Source organism: Schistocerca americana, chromosome 2, assembly GCF_021461395.2.
Source record: "Schistocerca americana isolate TAMUIC-IGC-003095 chromosome 2, iqSchAmer2.1, whole genome shotgun sequence".
In the NCBI taxonomy this organism is placed as follows: Eukaryota; Metazoa; Arthropoda; class Insecta; order Orthoptera; family Acrididae; genus Schistocerca; species Schistocerca americana.
In genome coordinates, this window is record NC_060120.1 from 190,458,168 (window position 1) to 190,481,094 (window position 22,927).

General features: G+C 47.1%; 1 protein-coding gene across 1 annotated transcript in view; it reads right to left on the bottom strand.

Moving 5' to 3' along the window:
* The window catches only part of LOC124593865 (TGF-beta-activated kinase 1 and MAP3K7-binding protein 3), a 488,317-nt gene that overhangs the window by 94,697 nt on the left and 370,693 nt on the right, over positions 1-22,927 (bottom strand). The window contains exon 6 of the mRNA XM_047132213.1: positions 9,856-10,016. Coding sequence (XP_046988169.1) covers positions 9,856-10,016 — 161 coding nt within the window. The remainder of the gene's footprint in view (positions 1-9,855; positions 10,017-22,927) is intronic.

Sequence of the window (22,927 nt, forward strand, 5' to 3'; positions counted from 1 at the left end):
GACAAGGCAGGATTGCATGTTGCCCATGCTGTCCCGACCTACCACGATATGAGCACGTTTGTATGATGCCCTGGCCAGCAAGTTCCCTAGATATTTCCTATCCTTCCTAGTGCTGCAGTTTCAATGACCAGCAACCAGTATACCTGCTTTTTCGTGAGACAAATTAGGCAGATGTAAACCAAATTTTAGTCATATGATCTCCAAGACAATCGCTGTTCGTACACTGCTAATTTCACTTCTAGTCATCGATACTCTACAGTACATTTTACATAGCTTCGTTTAGCGAATCATTCCCATAATGTCACCTAATTACTTGGAACGAATTAATTTACAAGTTTTTTAAAGTCATCGGTAAATATGGCTACATAACAGAAACATTTAAAATGCACCCTAAGAAAAGAAAAAAAAGACGCGCCACGAAGGAATTATTCAAATGGAACGGAAATCGGTAGATGTGGTGTGCATCTACAGACAAACAAATGATTAAAATTTCAGAAAAATTGGATGATTTAGTGAAGAGAAAGAGCTTCACAAATCCGGCAAGACAATAACGCGTTGGTCCTCCTCTGGCCCTTACGCAAGCAGTTATTTCGTTTGGAATTGACTGATCGACTTGTTGGATGACTCCTTAGGGATGTCGTGGCAAATTCTGTCGAACTGGCGCGATAGATCGTCAAAATCTCGAACTAGTTAGAGGGCCCTGCCCATAATGCTCCACACGTTCTCAATCTGGGAGAGATCGGGCAACCTTACTGGCCAAGGTGGGTTTGGCAAGCACGAAGATAAGCTGTAGAAACTCTCGCCGTATGCGGGCTGAAATGTAAGCCTAGGATGGCTCGCCATGAAGGGCAACAAAACGAGGCGTAGAATATCTTCGACGTACCGCTGTACTGTATGGGTGCCGCGAATAACAACCAAAGAGATCCCGCTATGAAAAGCAGTGCCACCCATGGCCCTCCCTGGCTACGCCTGTTTCCAACCACAAATTTATTTACAAGTGGAAATAGGTGGAACGTAGAGGGGTGCCAACAGGGTGGATATTGAAACAATTCGTACTTCTAATTTATCAGTTATATTGTTACCAAAGCACCTTTATGGGTAAGTGCATTGGTCTAATGGATACCGGTCACGACCCAACATTTCTCTCACAATTTCACTTTTACCAATACCTCTTACCCGCTGTATATACTTCACAGAAGCTGCTCTGTGTACCTTGCTTGAATAGGACGCCTGCAAGAAAGGATATTTTGGAGAAAATGATTTAGCTACAGACTAGGAGTTGTTTCCAGAACAATGTTTACAGTGGCGACAAACTTTCGAAACCGCGCAACACGCTGGAGAGTTAAAGATTCATTCCGGGCTTTCATACGCAGTATTCATCAGTTGGTACTTTACGTTTTGCGAGACGTCAGCAAAAAGTATTCCTTTTGCATCCCAGGACACAGGCCTTAACCCGTTACGGTTAAGGAGATCAACTTCTCCTTTCTTGGCGCAAAGTTAGTGATTTCCTCTACCCTTAGCTCGATAAGGCTGTTCGCTGATGACGATGCTTTACAGGGTGTAAACAAAGTCTATCGTATTCCTGCAGGACATAGTAATGATCAAAATTACGGGAAAAGGTCCTGTAAACGAATCCACGGAAACAAATAACGGGTTAAGGGCCACCTTACTAGTGTCGAGAGCGGGCGGTATTCAATGTAGGCCATCTTCCGGTTGATACACATTGCTCATTTTTATTGGTGTAATTGTCCTCTGTGATGCAGTTGTCAGACAAAATACTTACAACTGTCCCCTACACCAAGCATTCGGTTCGTATCGTTCTGAGTTTCTGCTGGCATCGGAACAAGATTAATGATTTCACCGAGTGTGAAATGTAATAGTGAAATGGGGTGCTGTCGCTCCACGCGGGACCTACAAACATGGTACTCGGTCTGTATGCTGCACAACATCCTCAACGCCCCGTTCCATCAAGGACGACGGTTCGCTGTGGACATCGCACACTTAGCACGCCCAATATAGAGTGCCGAGCGTGGCTACGAGTTGAAACTGATCCTGCAAATGTACATAGAACTGAACCTGCTGCAGGCATTAACTACTCTCTTTGGTGGCCACGAGTAGTTATTCCATCCACATAGCTTACAGGCTGCGCAGGCTCTGAGGCGCTCAGTCGCTTGGCACCCGTTGAGAATGGAGCTCCCGTTGGATGCTACCGCCAAGTGCGGATTGCGCGCAGTTATTCGGTTTTTGAACGCAAAGGGCACTGCGCTGACTGAAATCCATCGCCAATTGACGGAAGTGTATGGTGAGTCGTGCATGGATGTCAAAAACGTTCGTAAGTAGTGTAGAGAGTTTGCAGCTGGTCGGACCGAAATTCACGATGAACAAAGGAGCGGGAGACCGTCAATATCTGAGGAGACAGTGTTGAAGTTTGAGCAAAGCATGCGTGAAGATCGGTGGATCACCCTGGATGATCTCTGCACGTTGATTTCTGAGGTTTCCCGTAGCACCGCACACACAATTTTAACGGAAACATTGAACTACCGGAAGGTGTGCGCAAGATGGGTTCCACGCATTCTGACTGAAGACCATGCAGCAACGAGTTGATGCTTCCCGCGCATTTCTTTACCGCCTTGCAGCCGAAGAGGACAACTTTCTGGACTGGTTAAAAGAACATTTGGCCGGAAAGCGATTCAGCTCCGACGGCGAAGTGAAAGAAGAGGTTCATAACTTTCTGAACAGCATGGCGGAGAGCTGATATGACATGGGCATACAAAAACTGCCACAGCGTCTACAAAAATTGATCGACAGAAATGGTGGTTACGTCGAAAAATAGCTAAATGTTCACGCTGTAAACTGATGTAAACCACTATAGAAATAGACAGGTCTATGTGCTTATAAAAAAATTGGAGACTTTACTTTCGGGATTACCCTCGTAGCTGCTCCAGACAGTTTTCGGAAAATATGTTCAGAATTAGCTCACGAGACTGTCTGCCCGTACCGTCTGCCATGAATCCGTAGACGTCCTAGTCTACACACGTTAGGTTACAGTCGACTCCAACTAATAGTATATGATCGCAGTACTCCGCGCTACCGAGCGTAGACTTTCTTTGAATGATTCTATAACTGTTACAGTGGAGTCGGGTGGCCGCTAGAAACATCAGATAATTAACTTGAGTAGGCTGACCAGGCGTTTCCGTTTTACCGGTAGAGTCCTGGTTTTCACACAAACGTCCTGCTAGTCCGAGGAAATCACTCGGGACAATTAATTGTCGATTTTTAACCATTTCTCCTAACGGGACTGCAGCCACATGAAAGTTAATTTTGTAAAGGAAGTGAGCATTGCACTGTTAGCACTGTTAAGTGAATATTGTTTGGCATGTATACACGTTTACCCCAACAGCCTGCAGTCACACGGAATCTTAAATTTTAATATGAAATATATAATATGTATCTGGTTACTGATTCATATTACACAGCTTTTACGACTAGCAAATTGTACCTAAATACGTAAATAAGTGATAAACACTTAGTAAAATGAAATTTTCACTCTGTAGCGGAGTGTGTGCTGATATGAAACTTCCTGGCAAATTAAAATTGTGTGCCAGACCGAGGCTCGAAGTCGGGACCTTTGCCTTTCGCGGGCAAGAGCATTTGCCCGCGAAAGCAAAAGGTCCAGAGTTCGAGCCTCGGTCCGGCACACAATTTTAATCTGCCAGGAAGTTTCATTTCACAAAATATATCCCGGCTGTTACAAGCGCTTTTCGTTCCGTTGCAAATCTGCATTTTATATTCTGTCCACTTCGTCCATCACCAGGTACTCCACTCTCCAATAGGAAAACTTGTCGACTACTTGCAGTGTCTCGTTTCCTAGTGTAATTGCCTCAGCAACGCCTGATTTAAATCCATTTCCGTTTTTTACTTTTGTTGTTGTTCCTCTTATAAATTCTGATAGTTAATTTTCCTCCGAAAAAATACGCAGTGAAGTTGCAGGGTTCCTGACAGTTAGGGGCTTGTGGCATGTGCTGTATCGATGTAGAGTGCAGGAGCATACCGACAGGATGCGAGATATGATTCCACCGAGGTAGCAGGCAGACAAGGACACACAATCAGAAAAAAAGATGGTTTAATTACCGATCGGCAGCGGTACTTCTGTTCCCGTACCCATCGCGTCCCTATCTTATGAATAAGCTATGAGAAGAAGCCCTTTTCGCCTAATCGCGACTGTAGACGCACGCTCTTGTCACAGTGTAATTTCGTCCAAGAAGCATCATAAAGGAAACAACTACTACCAAACAGAAGTCTATCACTAACAATGTTTATGTTGTAATTGTGTGCTAGGTTGACAGAGCTTCCGCCGACATAGCTCGAGCATGTTCAACAGTGCATTTCTTTCTGCTACTCCGGTTAAGGTAAAACGAGAAGTTGCTGAAGAAAATACGAGTACGCTATATGGCCAAAGGCTTCTGATTCTTGCCGACTTACGTAGAGTGAGGGCGAGAGTGTGGTGCGATGGTGGAGGAAGCAAGGAAAAAATATGGAAGGAATATGTACTTTCACTTACCCCTTCAACCAGTACTTCAGCTGTTCCCAAGTTTCGGGTGGTACGATTTGCCACGTTAAAAAAAAGACAGAGACAGAGAGGGAGGTATGCCTTATTCGCTGCATTGCTCAAGCATCTGGTGGCATAGGTCCACTGGAAGTAGGCCTTACTTATGTATCGGGTAATGCACTGCTATTGAGTGTAGTGGTTCCCAGCATGCAGATAACTACCCGCTGAGGGGTAAAATGTAATTCTCTAAGGGGAAAAACAGAAGGGTTCTATTGCCTTTTGGCAATGAAATAAAATTAATTTAAAACATCATTACTATTATCGCTATTTCATAAAACTGTAGTCTTGATGACACAGATAACCAACAAGTACATTTCTTTTCAAGTACTAGGTTTAGCGTGGTGGAGGTAATAGCTTGTGACACGAATGCACGAACAATACGTTGTTCATATAGTCCACCCACTACACACATAGTTTGTACCACTATCTGTGGCAGTAAAACGGACACACATGCATCACATATGCTTGAATATCGCATAAAAACGCCTTCTCCGGGTTGTAGGAAATTGAGACAATAGACCAGCAATTACGAAATTATTCACCTCGCAACAATAAACCAACCAATTGACAGCGTAACACAACAACAACTTGTAATGGCTGCTCCTCCGTTTTAGGGCCTACACTGTATTATTATCATTATTATTATTATCATTAGTCGCAGCGGTCAGGCAAAAAACACTGGCATTCTAAGGTCTTCCAATTTCTGCTAGTTCAGATGTACGAAGTCCAACAATCACATGATTTACAAACAGCAGATCTAAGTAAAGTGCATCCATTTTAATTTAGTTGCTTTGAAATTGGGGTGTAAGGCGTGGCTGAAACAACTGTCGCTAGAGAAGAGTGGTGCAGAGGAAGAAAGTTTTGTGACAAGTTTCTACTCTTAATGTGGATATTTAGCGTTCTTTTCTGAGAATGAGTTTTACGTAGCACTCGTGATGCACTCAGCATCGATTCATCAGTACATAAAAAAAAGATTGTTAGGAATAATCAGTGGTTTAGTAAAACAAATGCAAAAACTAAATGCAGTTTACCTTTCGACATTTTAAAAACGGAAGTATTCAAAGAAGATTCTTTTCAACTGTAAAATTTAGTTAGGTGCTAATGATTGGGAGGGGATTACTAGCTAATACGAGGTTTTTTAGGAAAGTATCCGACCTCCCCCCCCCCCCCTACTTTCTTTGCGAACATGGATTTGAATCTAGCGCGCTTGCATGAGCCAACCTTCGTGCGCATATGTGATTTTTTTTCCCGCCTGTCGATAGCGTCAATAGCTGGCAAGCAGCAGTTGAGTGAAGTAGTGTGTAGTGCTCGCATCGGTTTTTCGTTGCAAGGGAAGTGGTGGAACGATGGAGTAGCGCTACTGCGTCAAATTTTACCACAACTAGGCGATCGCCAGGTGGGAACCATTCGGAAGATTCAGACGGCTTTCGATGAGGATGCTATAGGCATAACACAGATTGAGGAGTGGTACAACCGTGTTAAAGACGGCTGCACATCGGTCACAAACATGCCGAAATGAGCACATCACTGCCAAAGAGAACACTGTGGTGATGCGGGGCCGTTGTGGGACTATCAGAGAAATTGCGGAAGAGGTGAGCTTCAGCACTTTTTCGGGACGTTCCATTGTGGCCGAAGGTTTAACCATGAAGAGAGTGTCGGCGAACTACGTGCCGAAGATGCGGACGGAGGAGCAGAAGCAACTTCGTTTGAAGTCTCAAAGGACACGCTGGACTCCACGAATAGTGAATCCCACTTCGTGAACACAATAATTACTAGTGACGAGTCCACGGTGTACACGTACGTGCTGGAAACCAAATCGCCCTCGTCACAGTGGAAGCGTTCCTCGTCACCAAGACCACACAAGATGATGATGGCTTGTGGGGCGGTTATCAGCGCCCGAAACACCACACAAGCCCCGCCAAATGCGCAGCTACGTCGAAGTGATGCTGACTGCTTTCTTTGACTCCCACCATGTGGTACACCACGAGTACACACCGCAGGGTCAAACAATTACCAAAGGTTACTACAGGGATGTCCTCCGTCGCTTACGTGACGCTGTGCGGCGCGAGACACCAGATTTACGGCCAACAGGAAACTGGCACCTCCATCACGACAATGCTCCAGCACATTCTTCGCACTTGATTCAGACCTTTTTTTTTGGCGAAAATCTAGAATTTGTTCTTCAGCAGGCTCTTTACTCTCCTGATATGGGGGTTGGGACAGTTGTGAGGAGCGACAGATGTGAGGAGCGTGATTTGTGAGGAGACCCGGCCGAACAGGTAGCGGGCGGTCTACAAGGGCACCAAACAGGTAGCACACCGCAGTTCAGCACTGCTGTGGATGTAGCAGAATATACCAACACTGAAGGTGTGAGTTATTGGCGGTGCGTAAACGTAAACAAGAAGTGTAAAGAAAGACTATCTACCAGAAACAACTTAGTTTTAGGTGAAGGCAGCCATACATGTATTCCGGACGTCGCGGTTAATGAAGTGCGAAAACACGTGGCAAACGCCCAAAGGCCTGCAAAAGAAACGGACACTTCAGTTTCTTCTGTTTACGCCGAAGAAGTAGGGCCGCTGTTCAATCAAGGATACGACATCGTCACATCACTGCCGTCACGCAGGAGTGCAAAACGATCGCTGCAAAGCATGAGGCAAAAAAACATGGGATCTACACAAGATCCGACCGATGCTGCAGGAATATTTCTGCAAGAACATCATTTGCTAATGAATGATGGGAGCAAATTTTTACTTGCAGATGACAACATAGTACCAAATGATAGGATATTGGTGTTCGCCAGCGAAAGGGGAAAATCCTGTTTAACAGACTGCAATTCGTTCTTTGTCCATGGAACGTTCAAAAGCTCCAGCAAGCAGTTTGGACAGTTATTTATTATTCATGCTGATATTCCTAGTTCTGAGGAGGAAACAAACACAGTTCCAACAGTGTACGCCTTGCTGCCCAACAAAAAGCGAGAAACGTACGATCGCTTTTTCACAGCTGTTAAGAGCAACGTACCTGGATGGAATCAGACAACTATCACGATGGATTTTGAAGCTGCAGTCATCCAATCAGTAACACATTTGTTTCCTGATGCAAAGATTAATGGCTGCAACTACCATTTCAACTGGTGCTTGTGGAGGCAAGTGCAGAATTGCGGTCTTGTTGCTGCCTACAGGGAAAACGAAGAAATTCGTTTTCACATAAGATTGTGTTCCGCTCTGGCTCACATTCCACTGAACATGTTAGATGGTGGATGGCTATGGATTCAGGAGAGCGCGCCAGATAATGAAAAACTGCAGGATTTTTGCGACTATTTTGTTGAACAATGGATGGATAATGAAGACATGCCAAAGGGATATATGGAACTGCGCAGGAAGGCGTCACCGCACCAACAATGTTTCAGAAGGATGGAATCGGAGGATAAATACATTAATTTCGAAGGTTCATCCAAATTTTTACTCCTTAGTAAAAATTCTCAGAGAGGACACAGAATAGACTATCATGGGCTCCAATTTGACCGACTAGTTTTAAATCTAGTCGGGAAAAGAAGAAAGAAGTCCGCAATTAAGACAGATGAGATAGTTTCTAAGGCCCTTACAAGACTCCAAGTTGACGGCAATATAAAATCATTTCTTACTTGCGTGGCCTATGCACAGAAATTACAATGAAAAGGAAATGGCTGAAGCTACAGCAATACTTGTAAATATTGAAAAGGGGTTCAGTTCATGCCGATCGCCCTATTGTAAAAATTGTAAATAAATAATCATCCTGTAAATATTGGAAATACATATAATGGGGGACGAAGAGAGGCTACCTCCTCGTGGTGTTCCCTGGACACGACACAAAGTCGGTTAAATGTCTCTTGCAAATTGTAGAAGATTCACTAATGAAGTTTCTAACAATCACAATCAGCATTTTTGTGTAGAGAATTTTAGAAACAATGTCTGGACGATGAATACATCTTGTTTCAATACATAAATTGCACTCCTCAACGCTAATTGATAGCAGGACTCACATTAGTCCTCAGTACACTTCCCTGCGTAGTACGGGAAAATTGAGGTTTATTTCGAAATAATTAAAGAAAAAAGTTTCTACTAAGAACCAAATTCTTAAGTTGGCTCCGCTTAACATATGGTAAAAAGGTTGCCACTCCTGTCATATCAAATTTTGGGTAAGGGGTTGAAAGATGGAAAACATTTTCCGTTTCTACAGTTTCTGTAAAATGCATCGTTAAGTATGAGGTTGAGCGAAAATTATGCCCTATGTAACAGTAATCAGTACAAAAACTCCAATGGAAAAGGTCTTACGCATAACTGTGCTGCAACTAATGGTTGACATGATATCGTGCGGGCAAAATCAGCTCCGATTTCTAATCTGACTAAGGCCACTCTTCCTTGCCCAAGACAATTCTGAAATAATGTAACCTGGCTGCACTGTAGGAGTGTGAATGTACCTCGGCAGTTGCCCGGGCCGGCACAAGCCGAGCGCTCAGTCACACCAAGCGCCAGCAGGTAGTGGCCGAGCAGGTAGTGGCGCAGCATTTTCGACACACCCTGTGCCGGTCCCTCAGTATCCCGGATTTCTCACAAGTGTCGCCACATTCGAGTTTCTCACAAGTGTCTACAACTCCCTGATATGGCTCCCTGCGAGTTCTGGCTGTCCCCCAAACTCTAGAGCCCACTGAAAGGAACGTGATTTCAGACAAGAGACAACATTTATGGCAGCAACGACAGCCGGGTTAAGCTCTATTCCGAAAGAGGCTTTTTCAGGCTTTTTTGGTATGCCTCCAACAATGGCGGCAACACTGGGAGAAGTGTGTGGAGTCCCTAGGGAACTACTTTGAGAGTGATTACGTGTCCAACGCTCAAAGTAAGCGAGTTTTTTCCGGCTAAAGCTCGGATACTTTTCTAACAGGCCTCGTATGTTACTGCACTCAGGAGTGACGGTCTAGGAACCACTGTTCTAGTACAGATGTACCTATGATACATCTTGAAGGAATGAAAGTCTTTACTTTACATGCTCATCACCATGCTAAAAATTTAACCCACGTAGTTCTCGTATCAAATCTCACTGCACAGTCACTTTCGCTGGGCTTCATTTAATTGAACCTTTTACAAAATATGCTAGAGTTACGCAGAAATAACTGTAGAAAGGGAGTTACATGAGTGTGTGTGGGGAGGGGGAGGGGGGGCGTTGTGTGCAGGAAATGAGCGCGCTACAGTGTAGTGTGGAGTGGTACTCACGACGGAGGAGACGGGGCAGAGGCAGGGCTGGTGCGCGCGCCGCCGTGCCAGGTCGGCCTCCATGGCGCGCTTCTCTTCTTGCATGCGGCGCAGCTTCTCCTGCTCGCGGCGCAGCGCGCGCTCCAGCCGGTTCTTCCGGTCCAGCTGGCGCGCCAGCAGCTCTGCAACACACACCGCAAACACGGGGCTGTAGCTGCAACAGCGATGCGACGTCGCTCAAGTAGTGCGGAAGCGGGAGGGTGGGGGGTGAGCGGCTGGGAGAGACTGGCTGCAGACAACAATCAGGTTCAACCGGCAGCAGCACTAATACTCTCTCACACTTCCTGCAGATGAGGCAGTTAAATATAATCAAGTACTATCTGAAATTAAAAGGATGCACAAGCGTCCAATAACCTCTCGGTAAAGACATCAAGAAATACACTCCTGGAAATTGAAATAAGAACACCGTGAATTCATTGTCCCAGGAAGGGGAAACTTTATTGACACATTCCTGGGGTCAGATACATCACATGATCACACTGACAGAACCACAGGCACATAGACACAGGCAACAGAGCATGCACAATGTCGGCACTAGTACAGTGTATATCCACCTTTCGCAGCAATGCAGGCTGCTATTCTCCCATGGAGACGATCGTAGAGATGCTGGATGTAGTCCTGTGGAACGGCTTGCCATGCCATTTCCACCTGGCGCCTCAGTTGGACCAGCGTTCGTGCTGGACGTGCAGACCGCGTGAGACGACGCTTCATCCAGTCCCAAACATGCTCAATGGGGGACAGATCCGGAGATCTTGCTGGCCAGGGTAGTTGACTTACACCTTCTAGAGCACGTTGGGTGGCACGGGATACATGCGGACGTGCATTGTCCTGTTGGAACAGCAAGTTCCCTTGCCGGTCTAGGAATGGTAGAACGATGGGTTCGATGACGGTTTGGATGTACCATGCACTATTCAGTGTCCCCTCGACGATCACCAGTGGTGTACGGCCAGTGTAGGAGATCGCTCCCCACACCATGATGCCGGGTGTTGGCCCTGTGTGCCTCGGTCGTATGCAGTCCTGATTGTGGCGCTCACCTGCACGGCGCCAAACACGCATACGACCATCATTGGCACCAAGGCAGAAGCGACTCTCACCGCTGAAGACGACACGTCTCCATTCGTCCCTCCATTCACGCCTGTCGCGACACCACTGGAGGCGGGCTGCACGATGTTGGGGCGTGAGCGGAAGACGGCCTAACGGTGTGCGGGACCGTAGCCCAGCTTCATGGAGACGGTTGCGAATGGTCCTCGCCGATACCCCAGGAGCAACAGTGTCCCTAATTTGCTGGGAAGTGGCGGTGCGGTCCCCTACGGCACGTCGTAGGATCCTACGGTCCGTCAACTGCACATACGGTTCACGTCCACGCTGTCGCAGCATGCTAACAGTGTTAAAGACTGCGATGGAGCTCCGTATGCCACGGCAAACTGGCTGACACTGACGGCGGCGGTGCACAAATGCTGCGCAGCTAGCGCCATTCGACGGCCAACACCGCGGTTCCTGGTGTGTCCGCTGTGCCGTGCGTGTGATCATTGCTTGTACAGCCCTCTCGCAGTGTCCGGAGCAAGTATGGTGGGTCTGACAGACCGGTGTCAATGTGTTCTTTTTTCCATTTCCAGGAGTGTACAAAGACTGGTAACTTGTTTTAAATATTCAGAATGGTAAAATACACATCTCAAAACGAAATCAACGATATGAGATATGACATGCATTGATCAGCCAGAATACTATAACGACCTACCTAATAGCCGGTATGTCCACCTTTGGTTTGGGTAACACCGGCGACGCATTACGGCATGGAAGTAATGAGGCCTTGGTAGCTCGCTGGATGCCGTTGGCACCGCATCTGCACACGTAAGTCACCTAATTTCCGTAAATTCCGGGGAGGGGGGGGGGGGCGATAAGCTCTGACGCCCCGTTCAATCACACCCCAGACTTGTTCGATCAGGTTAAGATCTGGTTAGCTGGAGGGCCAGCACATCAATTGGAACTCGCCATTGTATTCCTCGAACCACTCCATCACACTCCTGGTCTTGTAACTTGGCGCATTATCTTGCTGAAAATTGTCGCTGCTGTAGGGAACCGTGACCGTTATGAAGGGGTGTAGGTGGTCTGCAGCCAGTGTACGATACATCTTGGCTGCCATGGTGCCATTCACGAGGTCCACTGGATCCATGGATGCCTACTTTAATGTTCCCTAGAGCATAATGGAGCCGTCGCCAGCTTCTCTCCGTCCCACAGTACAATGTCAAGGAGATGTTCCCCTAGAAGACGACGGTTTCACTCCATCCCATCGGCACGATGAAGACATCGGGATTCGTCAGACCATGCAACGTTCTGCCACTGCACCAACGTCCAGTGCCGATGGTCATGTGCCCATTTCAGTCTTAGTTGCAAATGTCGTGTTGTTAACATTGGCACACGCATGGGTTGTTGGCTGCGGAGGCATCGTTAGGAGGTTCGGTGCACTGTGTGACGATACACACTTGTACTCTCCCCACCAGTGGCCACCCAATCCAACGAAGTGTGGACGTGGTTTCACCACGTGTTGAAGACACTTACCACAGCACTCCTTGAACAGCAAACAAGTCGTCCAGTTTCTGAAATGCTGGTGCTGAGCCTTGAGTCCATCACAATCTGCCCTCGGTCAAACTCCTATAGAAAGCGCGCCTTCCCCATTATACACAAGAAAAGAATATTCACTGAGACTACATGCACCGTGCATGTGTCTGACTAGCAATCATTTGTCGACAGGTGGCGCTGCTATCACCTCGACGGGTTTATATCGATAGTAGGTCGGTGGTCATAACGTTCTGGCTGATCAGTGTGTAACTACAATATTAAAGAGTGACAACTAGAATCTGAAACTTATTCAAATGCCTGAGTGTAACATTCTGTACGGATACGAAATGCAGTGAAAACATGAGCGGTATCGCATGTACGACAGTCGGTGGACTTCGGTTCATTGGCAGGATAACGCGAAAACACAGCCATATTTGGGAGATCACTGTTTACAAATAGCTTGTGCGTCTCACGTTAGAGTATTGTTCGAGCAGTCGGGCCTGATGGCCTAGCTGTAAATCGCGTGTATGGAAACGGAATCCCGGCTGGACCACGGAAATTTCAGTCTCCTTTCGACCTAGCCTTCGCCTCTCTCTGATATGAAGACCAACCACAAAGGACACATGGTTCGGATTCCACGATAAACTGTTTATCCACTTGCCCCGGTATGATTACAGGATTACGTTAAGAGATACACTCCTGGAAATTGAAATAAGAACACCGTGAATTCATTGTCCCAAGAAGGGGAAACTTTATTGACACATTCCTGGGGTCAGATACATCACATGATCACACTGACAGAACCACAGGCACATAGACACAGGCAACAGAGCATGCACAATGTCGGCACTAGTACAGTGTATATCCACCTTTCGCAGCAATGCAGGCTGCTATTCACCCATGGAGACGATTGTAGAGATGCTGGATGTAGTCCTGTGGAACGGCTTGCCATGCCATTTCCACCTGGCGCCTCAGTTGGACCAGCATTCGTGCTGGACGTGCAGACCGCGTGAGACGACGCTTCATCCAGTCCCAAACATGCTCAATGGGGGACAGATCCGAGGATCTTGCTGGCCAGGGTAGTTGACTTACACCTTCTAGAGCACGTTGGGTGGCACGGGATACATGCGGACGTGCATTGTCCTGTTGGAACAGCAAGTTCCCTTGCCGGTCTAGGAATGGTAGAACGATGGGTTCGATGACGGTTTGGATGTACCGTGCACTATTCAGTGTCCCCTCGACGATCACCAGTGGTGTACGGCCAGTGTAGGAGATCGCTCCCCACACCATGATGCTGGGTGTTGGCCCTGTGTGCCTCGGTCGTATGCAGTCCTGATTGTGGCGCTCTCCTGCACGGCGCCAAACACGCATACGACCATCATTGGCACCAAGGCAGAAGCGACTCTCATCGCTGAAGACGACACGTCTCCATTCGTCCCTCCATTCACGCCTGTCGCGACACCACTGGAGGCGGGCTGCACGATGTTGGGGTGTGAGCGGAAGACGGCCTAACGGTGTGCGGGACCGTAGCCCAGCTTCATGGAGACGGTTGCGAATGGTCCTCGCCGATACCCCAGGAGCAACAGTGTCCCTAATTTGCTGGGAAGTGGCGGTGCGGTCCCCTACGGCACTACGTAGGATCCTACGGTCTTGGCGTGCATCCGTGCGTCGCTGCGGTCCGGTCCCAGGTCGACGGGCACGTGCACCTTCCGCCGACCACTGGCGACAACATCGATGTACTGTGGAGACCTCACGCCCCACGTGTTGAGCAATTCGGCGGTACGTCCACCCGGCCTCCCGCATGCCCAATATACGCCCTCGCTCAAAGTCCGTCAACTGCACATACGGTTCACGTCCACGCTGTCGCGGCATGCTACCAGTGTTAAAGACTGCGATGGAGCTCCGTATGCCACGGCAAACTGGCTGACACTGACGGCGGCGGTGCACAAATGCTGCGCAGCTAGCGCCATTCGACGGCCAACACCGCGGTTCCTGGTGTGTCCGCTGTGCCGTGCGTGTGATCATTGCTTGTACAGCCCTCTCGCAGTGTCCGGAGCAAGTATGGTGGGTCTGACACACAAGTGTCAATGTGTTCTTTTTTCCATTTCCAGGAGTGTACATAAGTTAACGAAGTAGCATCCAGTTGAAAGACTTGCAAACAGGCCGTTACGCTACAAGACGACATCGAACGCTGTGCAAAAGAAAGGCGGCACGAATATTTTGAGTCACGGGAGAGTATCGCGGGAATGTTGAAAATATGAATTGGCAGACTCTTGGAAATAGACGACATGTATCCCACGACAGCCCTCTGTTTCGAGAACTAGTGTCAACTGAGGAAACTAGAAATTACTACAGACTCGTATATAACGTTTCTATAGGGACCACAAAGGCAAGATTAGATTACTTACAGTACGTACAGACACTTAAGTACTCATTCTTCTCACGCCCCATACGCTGCTGAAACGAGAAGAAACCCTAACACGAAGTCCCTGCTAAGTACATTCTGCTGCGCACTTAACAGTCGTTTGCAGAGTAACTACGTAGATGTACTCGCCCACTCCTTGGACGCACTCGGCGGGTGGCTGGGGGGGGGGGGGGGGGGGTTAGGTGAAATGACGCAAAGCACAGGTGTTCGACCGGCACTGACAGCTTTTCGCAGCTGTCAACGTGGCCTCATTTCGTGTCTGCTTTCTGCATGTGAAAGTAGACGTGATACGAGTAATTGACATCCGAAATAAAATTCAGCACAACAAGGACAATACAGTTGTTTGCTTTGCTACTAAACAAGTGAACATCGGTCCAGACCTTGCGACTTTTATCGATTCTCCTACTCTCATCAGCCACCGCGCTCAGAGTATGCTTACGCTGCCCGAACAGTACAGGACCGTTAAAGTTGATGTAATGCTGCAGTCTACAGGAGAGGTTTACCCACGGCCAAGGGATCCACACGAGCTACGCTTCCAAGACTTCCCGCGGTTACTAAACGCAGCGGATCAGTGATCCCTACCTAAACTGAATGTCAGACAGTTGTTTGAGCTTGGCGACCCACGATACACGAACTTCACTTCTGGTCGAACTACATCATGACGACCACGAAATGTCCGGTTTAAATCAGTCGGCATCTGACAGAGGACTGCTCCCGCCAGCAACACAGCAATGGGAGCTGCAATGGCACTGCTGGCTCCCACTGCATTGCCACTTTCACTTCACTAAGCGTTGTGCCTGTCGGTTTTCAAGCAGGAAACTGTACATCTGTTTCAAGGGGAAAAACGTAACTTCGATCGTAATTAAAATTAAGAACACATTTTGTGTCTGCTTAGAGCCACTAGAGAGACCAATAACACAAGTAAATGTTACATACAATGTAAACTGAAACATACATTACCTCGTGTAATGTCACGTTCAATAAATGTTATTGCGTGTTGTTTGACAGATAAAGTTGGCAGCGGATGGAAACAAAACAACGTCCAGCCCGATATCTATCGATTCAAAACTGGAAAGCTCGGACGCCAAGATAAAGTGTACGCGTAGTTGAGAATCACTGTGCACCCTTCCCCCCCCCCCCCCCCCCCCCAATTCACTTCATTTATTTCGTGTCAAGAACGCATAAAAGTATAACATGTATACTGGCATAGTTATAAAAATCAGGTAGACACATACCGCTAACAAACAGATTTCTTAAAAAAAAAAAATTAGACAGTTGCAGCGATCTGCGTAACATACATTTCCGTGCCCAGCTAATAGGTCACTATAACCATAAAAATATAAAAATGTAACGTGCTGTGCATAAATAGGCAGAAATCCCATTACTGTTTGATTATACGATTGCCGAAGAGTCATCAGAAGCAGCCACATCCACTAAATATCAGAGTATGCGTACGGGGAAATGATCGCAAAACCAATCGGACCCAAAGCAGATGCCAGACTGAGGTTTATATACACGTGGTGTGTGCGCTTTCGGCCATGCCCGAAAGAAATGACACCATTTTGATCTTACAGCCACTATGAATCAAGACACAAAGGATTTAAAGACATTAGCTGCCAGTGGACAGTGATTTGTATCTTTAATTACTTTGTGTCTTGATTTACAGAAACTGCAATATGAAAACGGTATGTGTTCTTTCGTACATGCCTGAAAGAACAGACACCACACATATTAACTAAGACGATGACGGCCAATGATCCCTTCAGTGCAGATGCATACCAAACTCGAAATCTTACGGAAACTGGCGAGATGCCGCGAGTAATGAGGGAAATGAAAAGGGGCAACTACGTCAGCAGTGTTTGGTATAAGGTGAGAATTTCGGTCTGATGGGAGGCGCGCTATGGTAGTCCATGCAGTTACGGTGATCACTGTGTCCAGATGGCGTAGCGGTCAGCGGATCTGTCTAACTGTATGCAGGGCACCTGGATTCGAATACTGGTCTAGCCCAAATTTTCAACTTGCCCCACTGATATAAATCAATGCCCACTGGTAGCTTATGTCTTTAATTCCTTTGTGTTTACGCTGAGACTTATTGGAAGAGTCCTCCAGGAATATAGTCCACCCAAGAAGGAGGCAGTTTATAAAATTCTTGTTGCACCGATACTTGAATATTGCTCGTCAGTCAGGGATCGTACCACATAGGGCTGATAGTGTAAATACAGCAGATCCAAAGAAGGGCAGCATGTTTCGTCACAGGCTCGTTTAGAGAGGGCGACAACTTTACGGTGATGCTCTCGTGACTGGAACAAGAAAGAGGGGAAGTGAGAGTGGTACACACAGTACTCTCGGCCGCACACCGTAAGGCAGAACAGAACATCGTGAGAGATGCGCTGTAGTTTTAATTTCGCCGCAATCACACACACTGCTGCTATCACACACATTGCTGCTATCATTTGGAAGGAACCCCCATTTTATTCATTATCTTAAATTCTCGCCAGTCTCGGCGGATGGATCTCCACTTCTTTGAGATCAGATCCACCGTTGTGGGTCGTTCAAATGCGCAATTCATTTTTGCTCCCGTGTTGCTTTGGGTGCGGTGGCGATTTCACCGGCGGTATTTAGAAAGCTCTTCTATAGTTCCAGGTCGCTGCCTTGCTGGTTGTGTCCCGTAGAGCAAATAGTTTAAGTTTTGTCATGATTTTGCATGGACGTGTGCTGCTACCTGTCCGCGGATATCTGGCGGTCCTACTCCAATCGCGATCCGACGGGAGTGGTTCGTAGGCAGCCTATAAAGATGCGACTGGTGGGATTCAAACTGCCGTTAGGCACTTGTGAAAAAAGGAATTTCGGCATGACTATTTCATTCTTGCCTCGAAACAACTGTCAGACGGCGTGTATCCATCAGAGAGGATACCGTGAAAAGGACTAACGCAACAAATGTCCGCGAAACATATCATTAACAGCGAATTAGCAGAAAGCAACAGGGAACTGATAAATAATCTGCCTTTGCGCGTCCATCAGCGGAACACAGTGTTGACATACATTCGTGAAAGCCCACTTCACTGTCCGCAGCGATAAGATAACTACCTCCATTGCATGCAAGCCGTGCACGGAAATTGCTCTCAGCTGACGAGTGTCGGCGTTGAGCGACAAGTTTGCGACTACACTATGTGGATAAAAATCTCGGTGCAACCGTAAAGGCTCATTTCAAAGATTCCATCCATGCAATCAGCGGCGTGTACGATCTAATTTCGCGGGTAACGCATGTTTTATTTGGCAGTGACGACTTCCCAACACATTACGATACAATGAAGCTGATTTTTTTTCTTTTTTGCAGCATGGCGATGGCTAACGTCTGGTTGAGCTCAGGCCTCTGACAACGGCAAGGCCTGTTAACCGAAAACTGTGCGTCATATCTACCGCGACTGTTGTGGACATCAATTGAAATACACAAATAACTGTAACCATATATTTCGTTCATCTTCCCACAACCCTTTACGGAAGAACAGGAACTGTGGCGCAACGTTCTGTCGACGCAAGGTCATTAAAGACGGAGTTGGGGCGCAGATTAGGGAAGTATGGGGAAGGAAATTAGCCGTGTCCTTTTTAAAAATAACTAGCTTTGCATTCACCTTAGGTGTTTTAGGGAAACAATGGAAAACTTATTTGTGTGATCAGGCTGGGGGATTCCATCAGCCGTTCTCTAGAATGGCAGTATTTCTCATTTCTGTGCCGCGTCGCTTGATGATACGATTTAGGTGATGAAAGTGACTGATTCGTCAGTTGTAGTGTTGGTTTGCAGGCAGAGAGCCTTATTGCTAATAGGGAAGTAAACTTGCTTATCCCACTCTAATCAGTGTACAACTGGCCATTTAGTCGGAAACAATTTTGAATTATACAACAGTGTTATGACTATTTGTCTCCTGCATAAAGCTATGCCAGGGATAAAAGTAGTATTAGGTGTGAAACTTCACGGCAGATAATATCCGAGAACCGGATTGAGTTTAACATCCAGAAATCTCACATCCACTGACCAAACTGGACACGTTTCATGGGAAGGCTACCTGGGCTCGGCCATTCGTGTGATCTTCTTTGTTAGCTGGCAGGGTAGAAAACAACTGGCGGAATGTTGGGTCTTGAATATGGGCGAAGCGTGTCAAATGGCTAAGTTGGTAAGAGAGGAGTAGACGAAAGCCAAAGATCTCGCTCCGAGACACACTAATTTATCAAAAGACTTCACTGGCCTACTTACAATGAAAACAATGAGGAACCGTGCATGCAATCCATCTTTACAAGTGCGGACTGATCTCCTTTTATCAAAGACATCCTGTCATCGAGCGAAGCAGCACAGTGCCTACGTAGATAGGCCTGCTGGATAGTCGAGAGTCCTGCGGTTCAAAACCGCGTTCGGCAATCCAGATTTAAGTTTTCCGTGGTTACGCTACATCGCTGAAGGCAAATGCTGGGACGGTTCCTTCGAAATGGACACAGGCGATTTCTTTACACATCCTTCCCGAAGTCGATATTTTGCACAATCTCTAAGGCCCGCTTTACGCGAATGACTTTCTGGTCAAAATCGACCACTCTTTGTGGGAGTGCGTCACGTGCTTGCATGTGAATCAGCAGCCAGCCACGCAGGGTGCGAGACAACGGGCGCCAATGATCAAAGGACTGTGCCGAGTGTGGAATCCTAAAACATTGAGAAACAGGAGAGCGTAGCCTCATCTGCTAACCAGGAAGTTAACGTATTCTTGCAGAGTCTGCTCTTATCACATTAATAGATTTTGTGCTTCTTAATCTTTGTTTTTTTTTTGTTTTCTTTCTTTTCGTGACACATAGCAAACGTTGTACAAAGGCCTCGTATTTTTTACAGTAGAGAGCCGAAATATATGAAAGCGAAAATATATTTATTTACGTTTTACCAACATCTGGACAAAGAAAAAATGAGAACGAAAATATACAAAAGTTTTTAATGAAAATTGAGTCAACAGTCTGCCCGCCGGGACACTGAAAAGAAGTATACTGACAAAAATCATGGGATAGCGATATGCACATATACAGATGGCGGTAGTACCGTGTACTCATGGTATAAAAGGGCAGTGCATTGGCGGAGCTGTCATCTGCGGGAATTAACAGACTTTGAACGCGCAATTGTAGTTGGAGCTAGACGCATGGGACATTCTATTTCGGAAATCGTTACGGAATTCAATATTCCGAGATTCACAGTGTCAAAAATGTGCCGAGAATGCCAGATTTCAGGCATTGTCTTCCACCACCGACAACCCAGTGACCGATGGCCTTCACTTAACGAGCGAGAGCAGCCGCGTTTGCACGGAGTTGTCAGTGCTAACAGGCAAGAAACGCAGAGTGAAATAACCGCAACAATTAATGTGGGACGTGCGACGAACGTATCCGTTAGGACAGTGCGGCAAGATGTGGTGTTAATGGGCTACGGGAGCAGACAACCGATCTAGTGAGTTCGATAACAGCAGAGCATTGGCTGCAGCGTCTCTCTTGGGCTCATGACCATGTAGGCTGGGCAATAGACGACCGAAAACCGTGGCCTGGTCAGATAAGTCCCGATTTCAGTTGGTAAGAGCTCATCATACGGTTCGAGAGTTGCGCAGACACCACGATGCAATGGATCCAAGATGTCAACAAGGCACTGTGCAAACTGGTGGTGGCCGCATAATGGTGTTTACATGGAATCGACTGGGTCCTTTGGTTCGACTGAACCAATCATTGACTGGAAATGGTTATGTTCGGTTGCTTGGACACTATTTGCAGCCCAAACGATGGAATTTTTATGGATGACAATGCGCAATTGTCACCGTGCCACAACTGTTCGCAATTTGTTTGAAGAACACTCTGGACAATTCGAGCGAATGGTTTGGCCATCCCGATCGCCCGACATGAGTCCCATCGAACATTTATGGGACAAAATCGAGAGGCCAGTTGGTGCACAAAATACTGCACTGGCAACAATTCCGCAATTACGGACACCTATATAGGCAGCATGGCTCAGTATTTCTGCAGGGAACTTCCAATGACTTGTTGAGTCCATGCCAAGTCTAGTTGCTGCAGTAGACTGGGCAGGAGGTGGTCCACACGATATTACGAGGTATACCATGACTTTTGTCAGCTCAGTGTAGTCTGAAAGGAGCGGACGGCGGACTTCCCTGTTTTAGTTTTGGCGCTAGAATTCCTGCGGCTGGCCGGTCAGGTGTCAGCGCGCGTGATTTATAACGGGACACTGCAGCAACGGCCGCGCCGCGCGCGATGCTATTTATAGCAGGCGCTGGCATTCCAGGAGAGATCTCGATCTCAGGGCGGCCAGACAGCTGACACTTCCTACGCGACAAGGTAGCGAACCGACATCCTGCACCGCAGTGCGCGCTCGCCGCTAGCCGGTTAAGCGCCAACAACGCGAGGGGGCACACAGTTTGCAACAGAGCGGCGTAAGGGGAAGGGCCGCCACTGTCGCATTCAAATTGTAATAAATCAAAAAGTTGCGAAAGACAATAAGAATAAGATGATCCACTGCGGGTGCCGTGTTCCGCAGGGCTGCTAATTTTGGATGCAGGCCAATGAGTTTACACCTATAAAGCATGTCATCGGGTGGGCATTGTTTCGCTCCCAACAGCATTTTTCTTTTTGCCAATTCGCATAAATCTTGGAGAACGAATTTTTCTGGAACAACAATTTTCTGTAAACTCAATTGGTAGTTTTGCTTTCCTATCTGCAAGTCCAATGGTACGGGGCTGTGTCAGTGCGAACAAACTAGTGACACACACATATGCTCTTCATTGCACTGCGATACTTAACTGAAGTTGTACGGAAATCGTTGGATGTGCTTGCGGACAGATACAAGTAAGCAGTGGTCTGTCAAGGTATGCGTTACTGAATACAATTTCAACAAAACTATGTCCGTCCTACGCTCCATACTGTCAAACTGTAGTAAACACTTGTCCCTATAGGCGATTCCACTTTTAGACTAAATCTCGCAGACTGATCTCTCACTACGAACTGCAGTCGTGGAACTCCGTACTAGAACTGTTGCTCGCCAACGCCGAACAGAACTGTCCTTTACTGCCTTTGGCCGCCGCCGCTTATCACAACGCATAAGTCCATGTCATTGGCGGCAGCGTGGAGGTTGCCGATTGGGCCGCGTTTGTGGTTGGCGGCAAAGCGCTGCCCGTGGCACCAGACGGAAATTGTCTCAACGCGCCAACACCGATTCCGTCTATTGGCGAGGACACAACAATGTGCCAATAATGCTAAGGAGGAGCACGTTTATGATTTCATGTTAAGCTCTGAGTTTCCCCATAAGCGACAGTGATACAGTCTCCAGCTCAAAGGACAGCAAGGCCACACCGCTTCCAATACAGTGTGCCTAGTATTCACATGCAACTGAGTTAGGGCCAGCTTCTAGAGAGGGCGCCTCTCAGCAAGGACTATTTTATGTATCTGCGATACGTCACTCAAATAGTTTCCAAGTGGGCATCAATCTGCCAAATGCAGACACCGGCCCCTTTCAGTTAATATCAACAGTGTCGCACAGTATCTGCCAAACCTCAAGGCAGGAGCAGGGCCGCGTCCACGGTCGCCAACAAGAAGAGCCAAACTGGACGTTCTACCATTCCTCGTAGTTCTTATTCACTGGACGCACAACTATACCACAGTTAAAAATAATCACTGCAAATGATTCTGAACCATTGCCATACACTATCTTCATACTATATAAGGTGTTTCAAGAAGGACTTAACAACTTTGAAAATTCGTATAAATTAATGCATTGTACCTACAGAGGTGACTGTAGTGTCAATTTGTAAGGAAACACATCAAGTTTTGTCTCGCGTAGTTCACTAGTGTCGAATCGCACCGTAAGGAGCGCTAGCGCCAGTTGCGTTAAAGATGGCTGCCTTCACTGGACCCAACGAGTTAAAATTTCAGTGTGTGGCTATAGGTCCGCCATGTTTGAAGCAAATTGAAGTTCTGGCCGCCATGTTTTCTTTAGTCAAGGCATTCGTCTGCTGTGTCCCGCCCCCT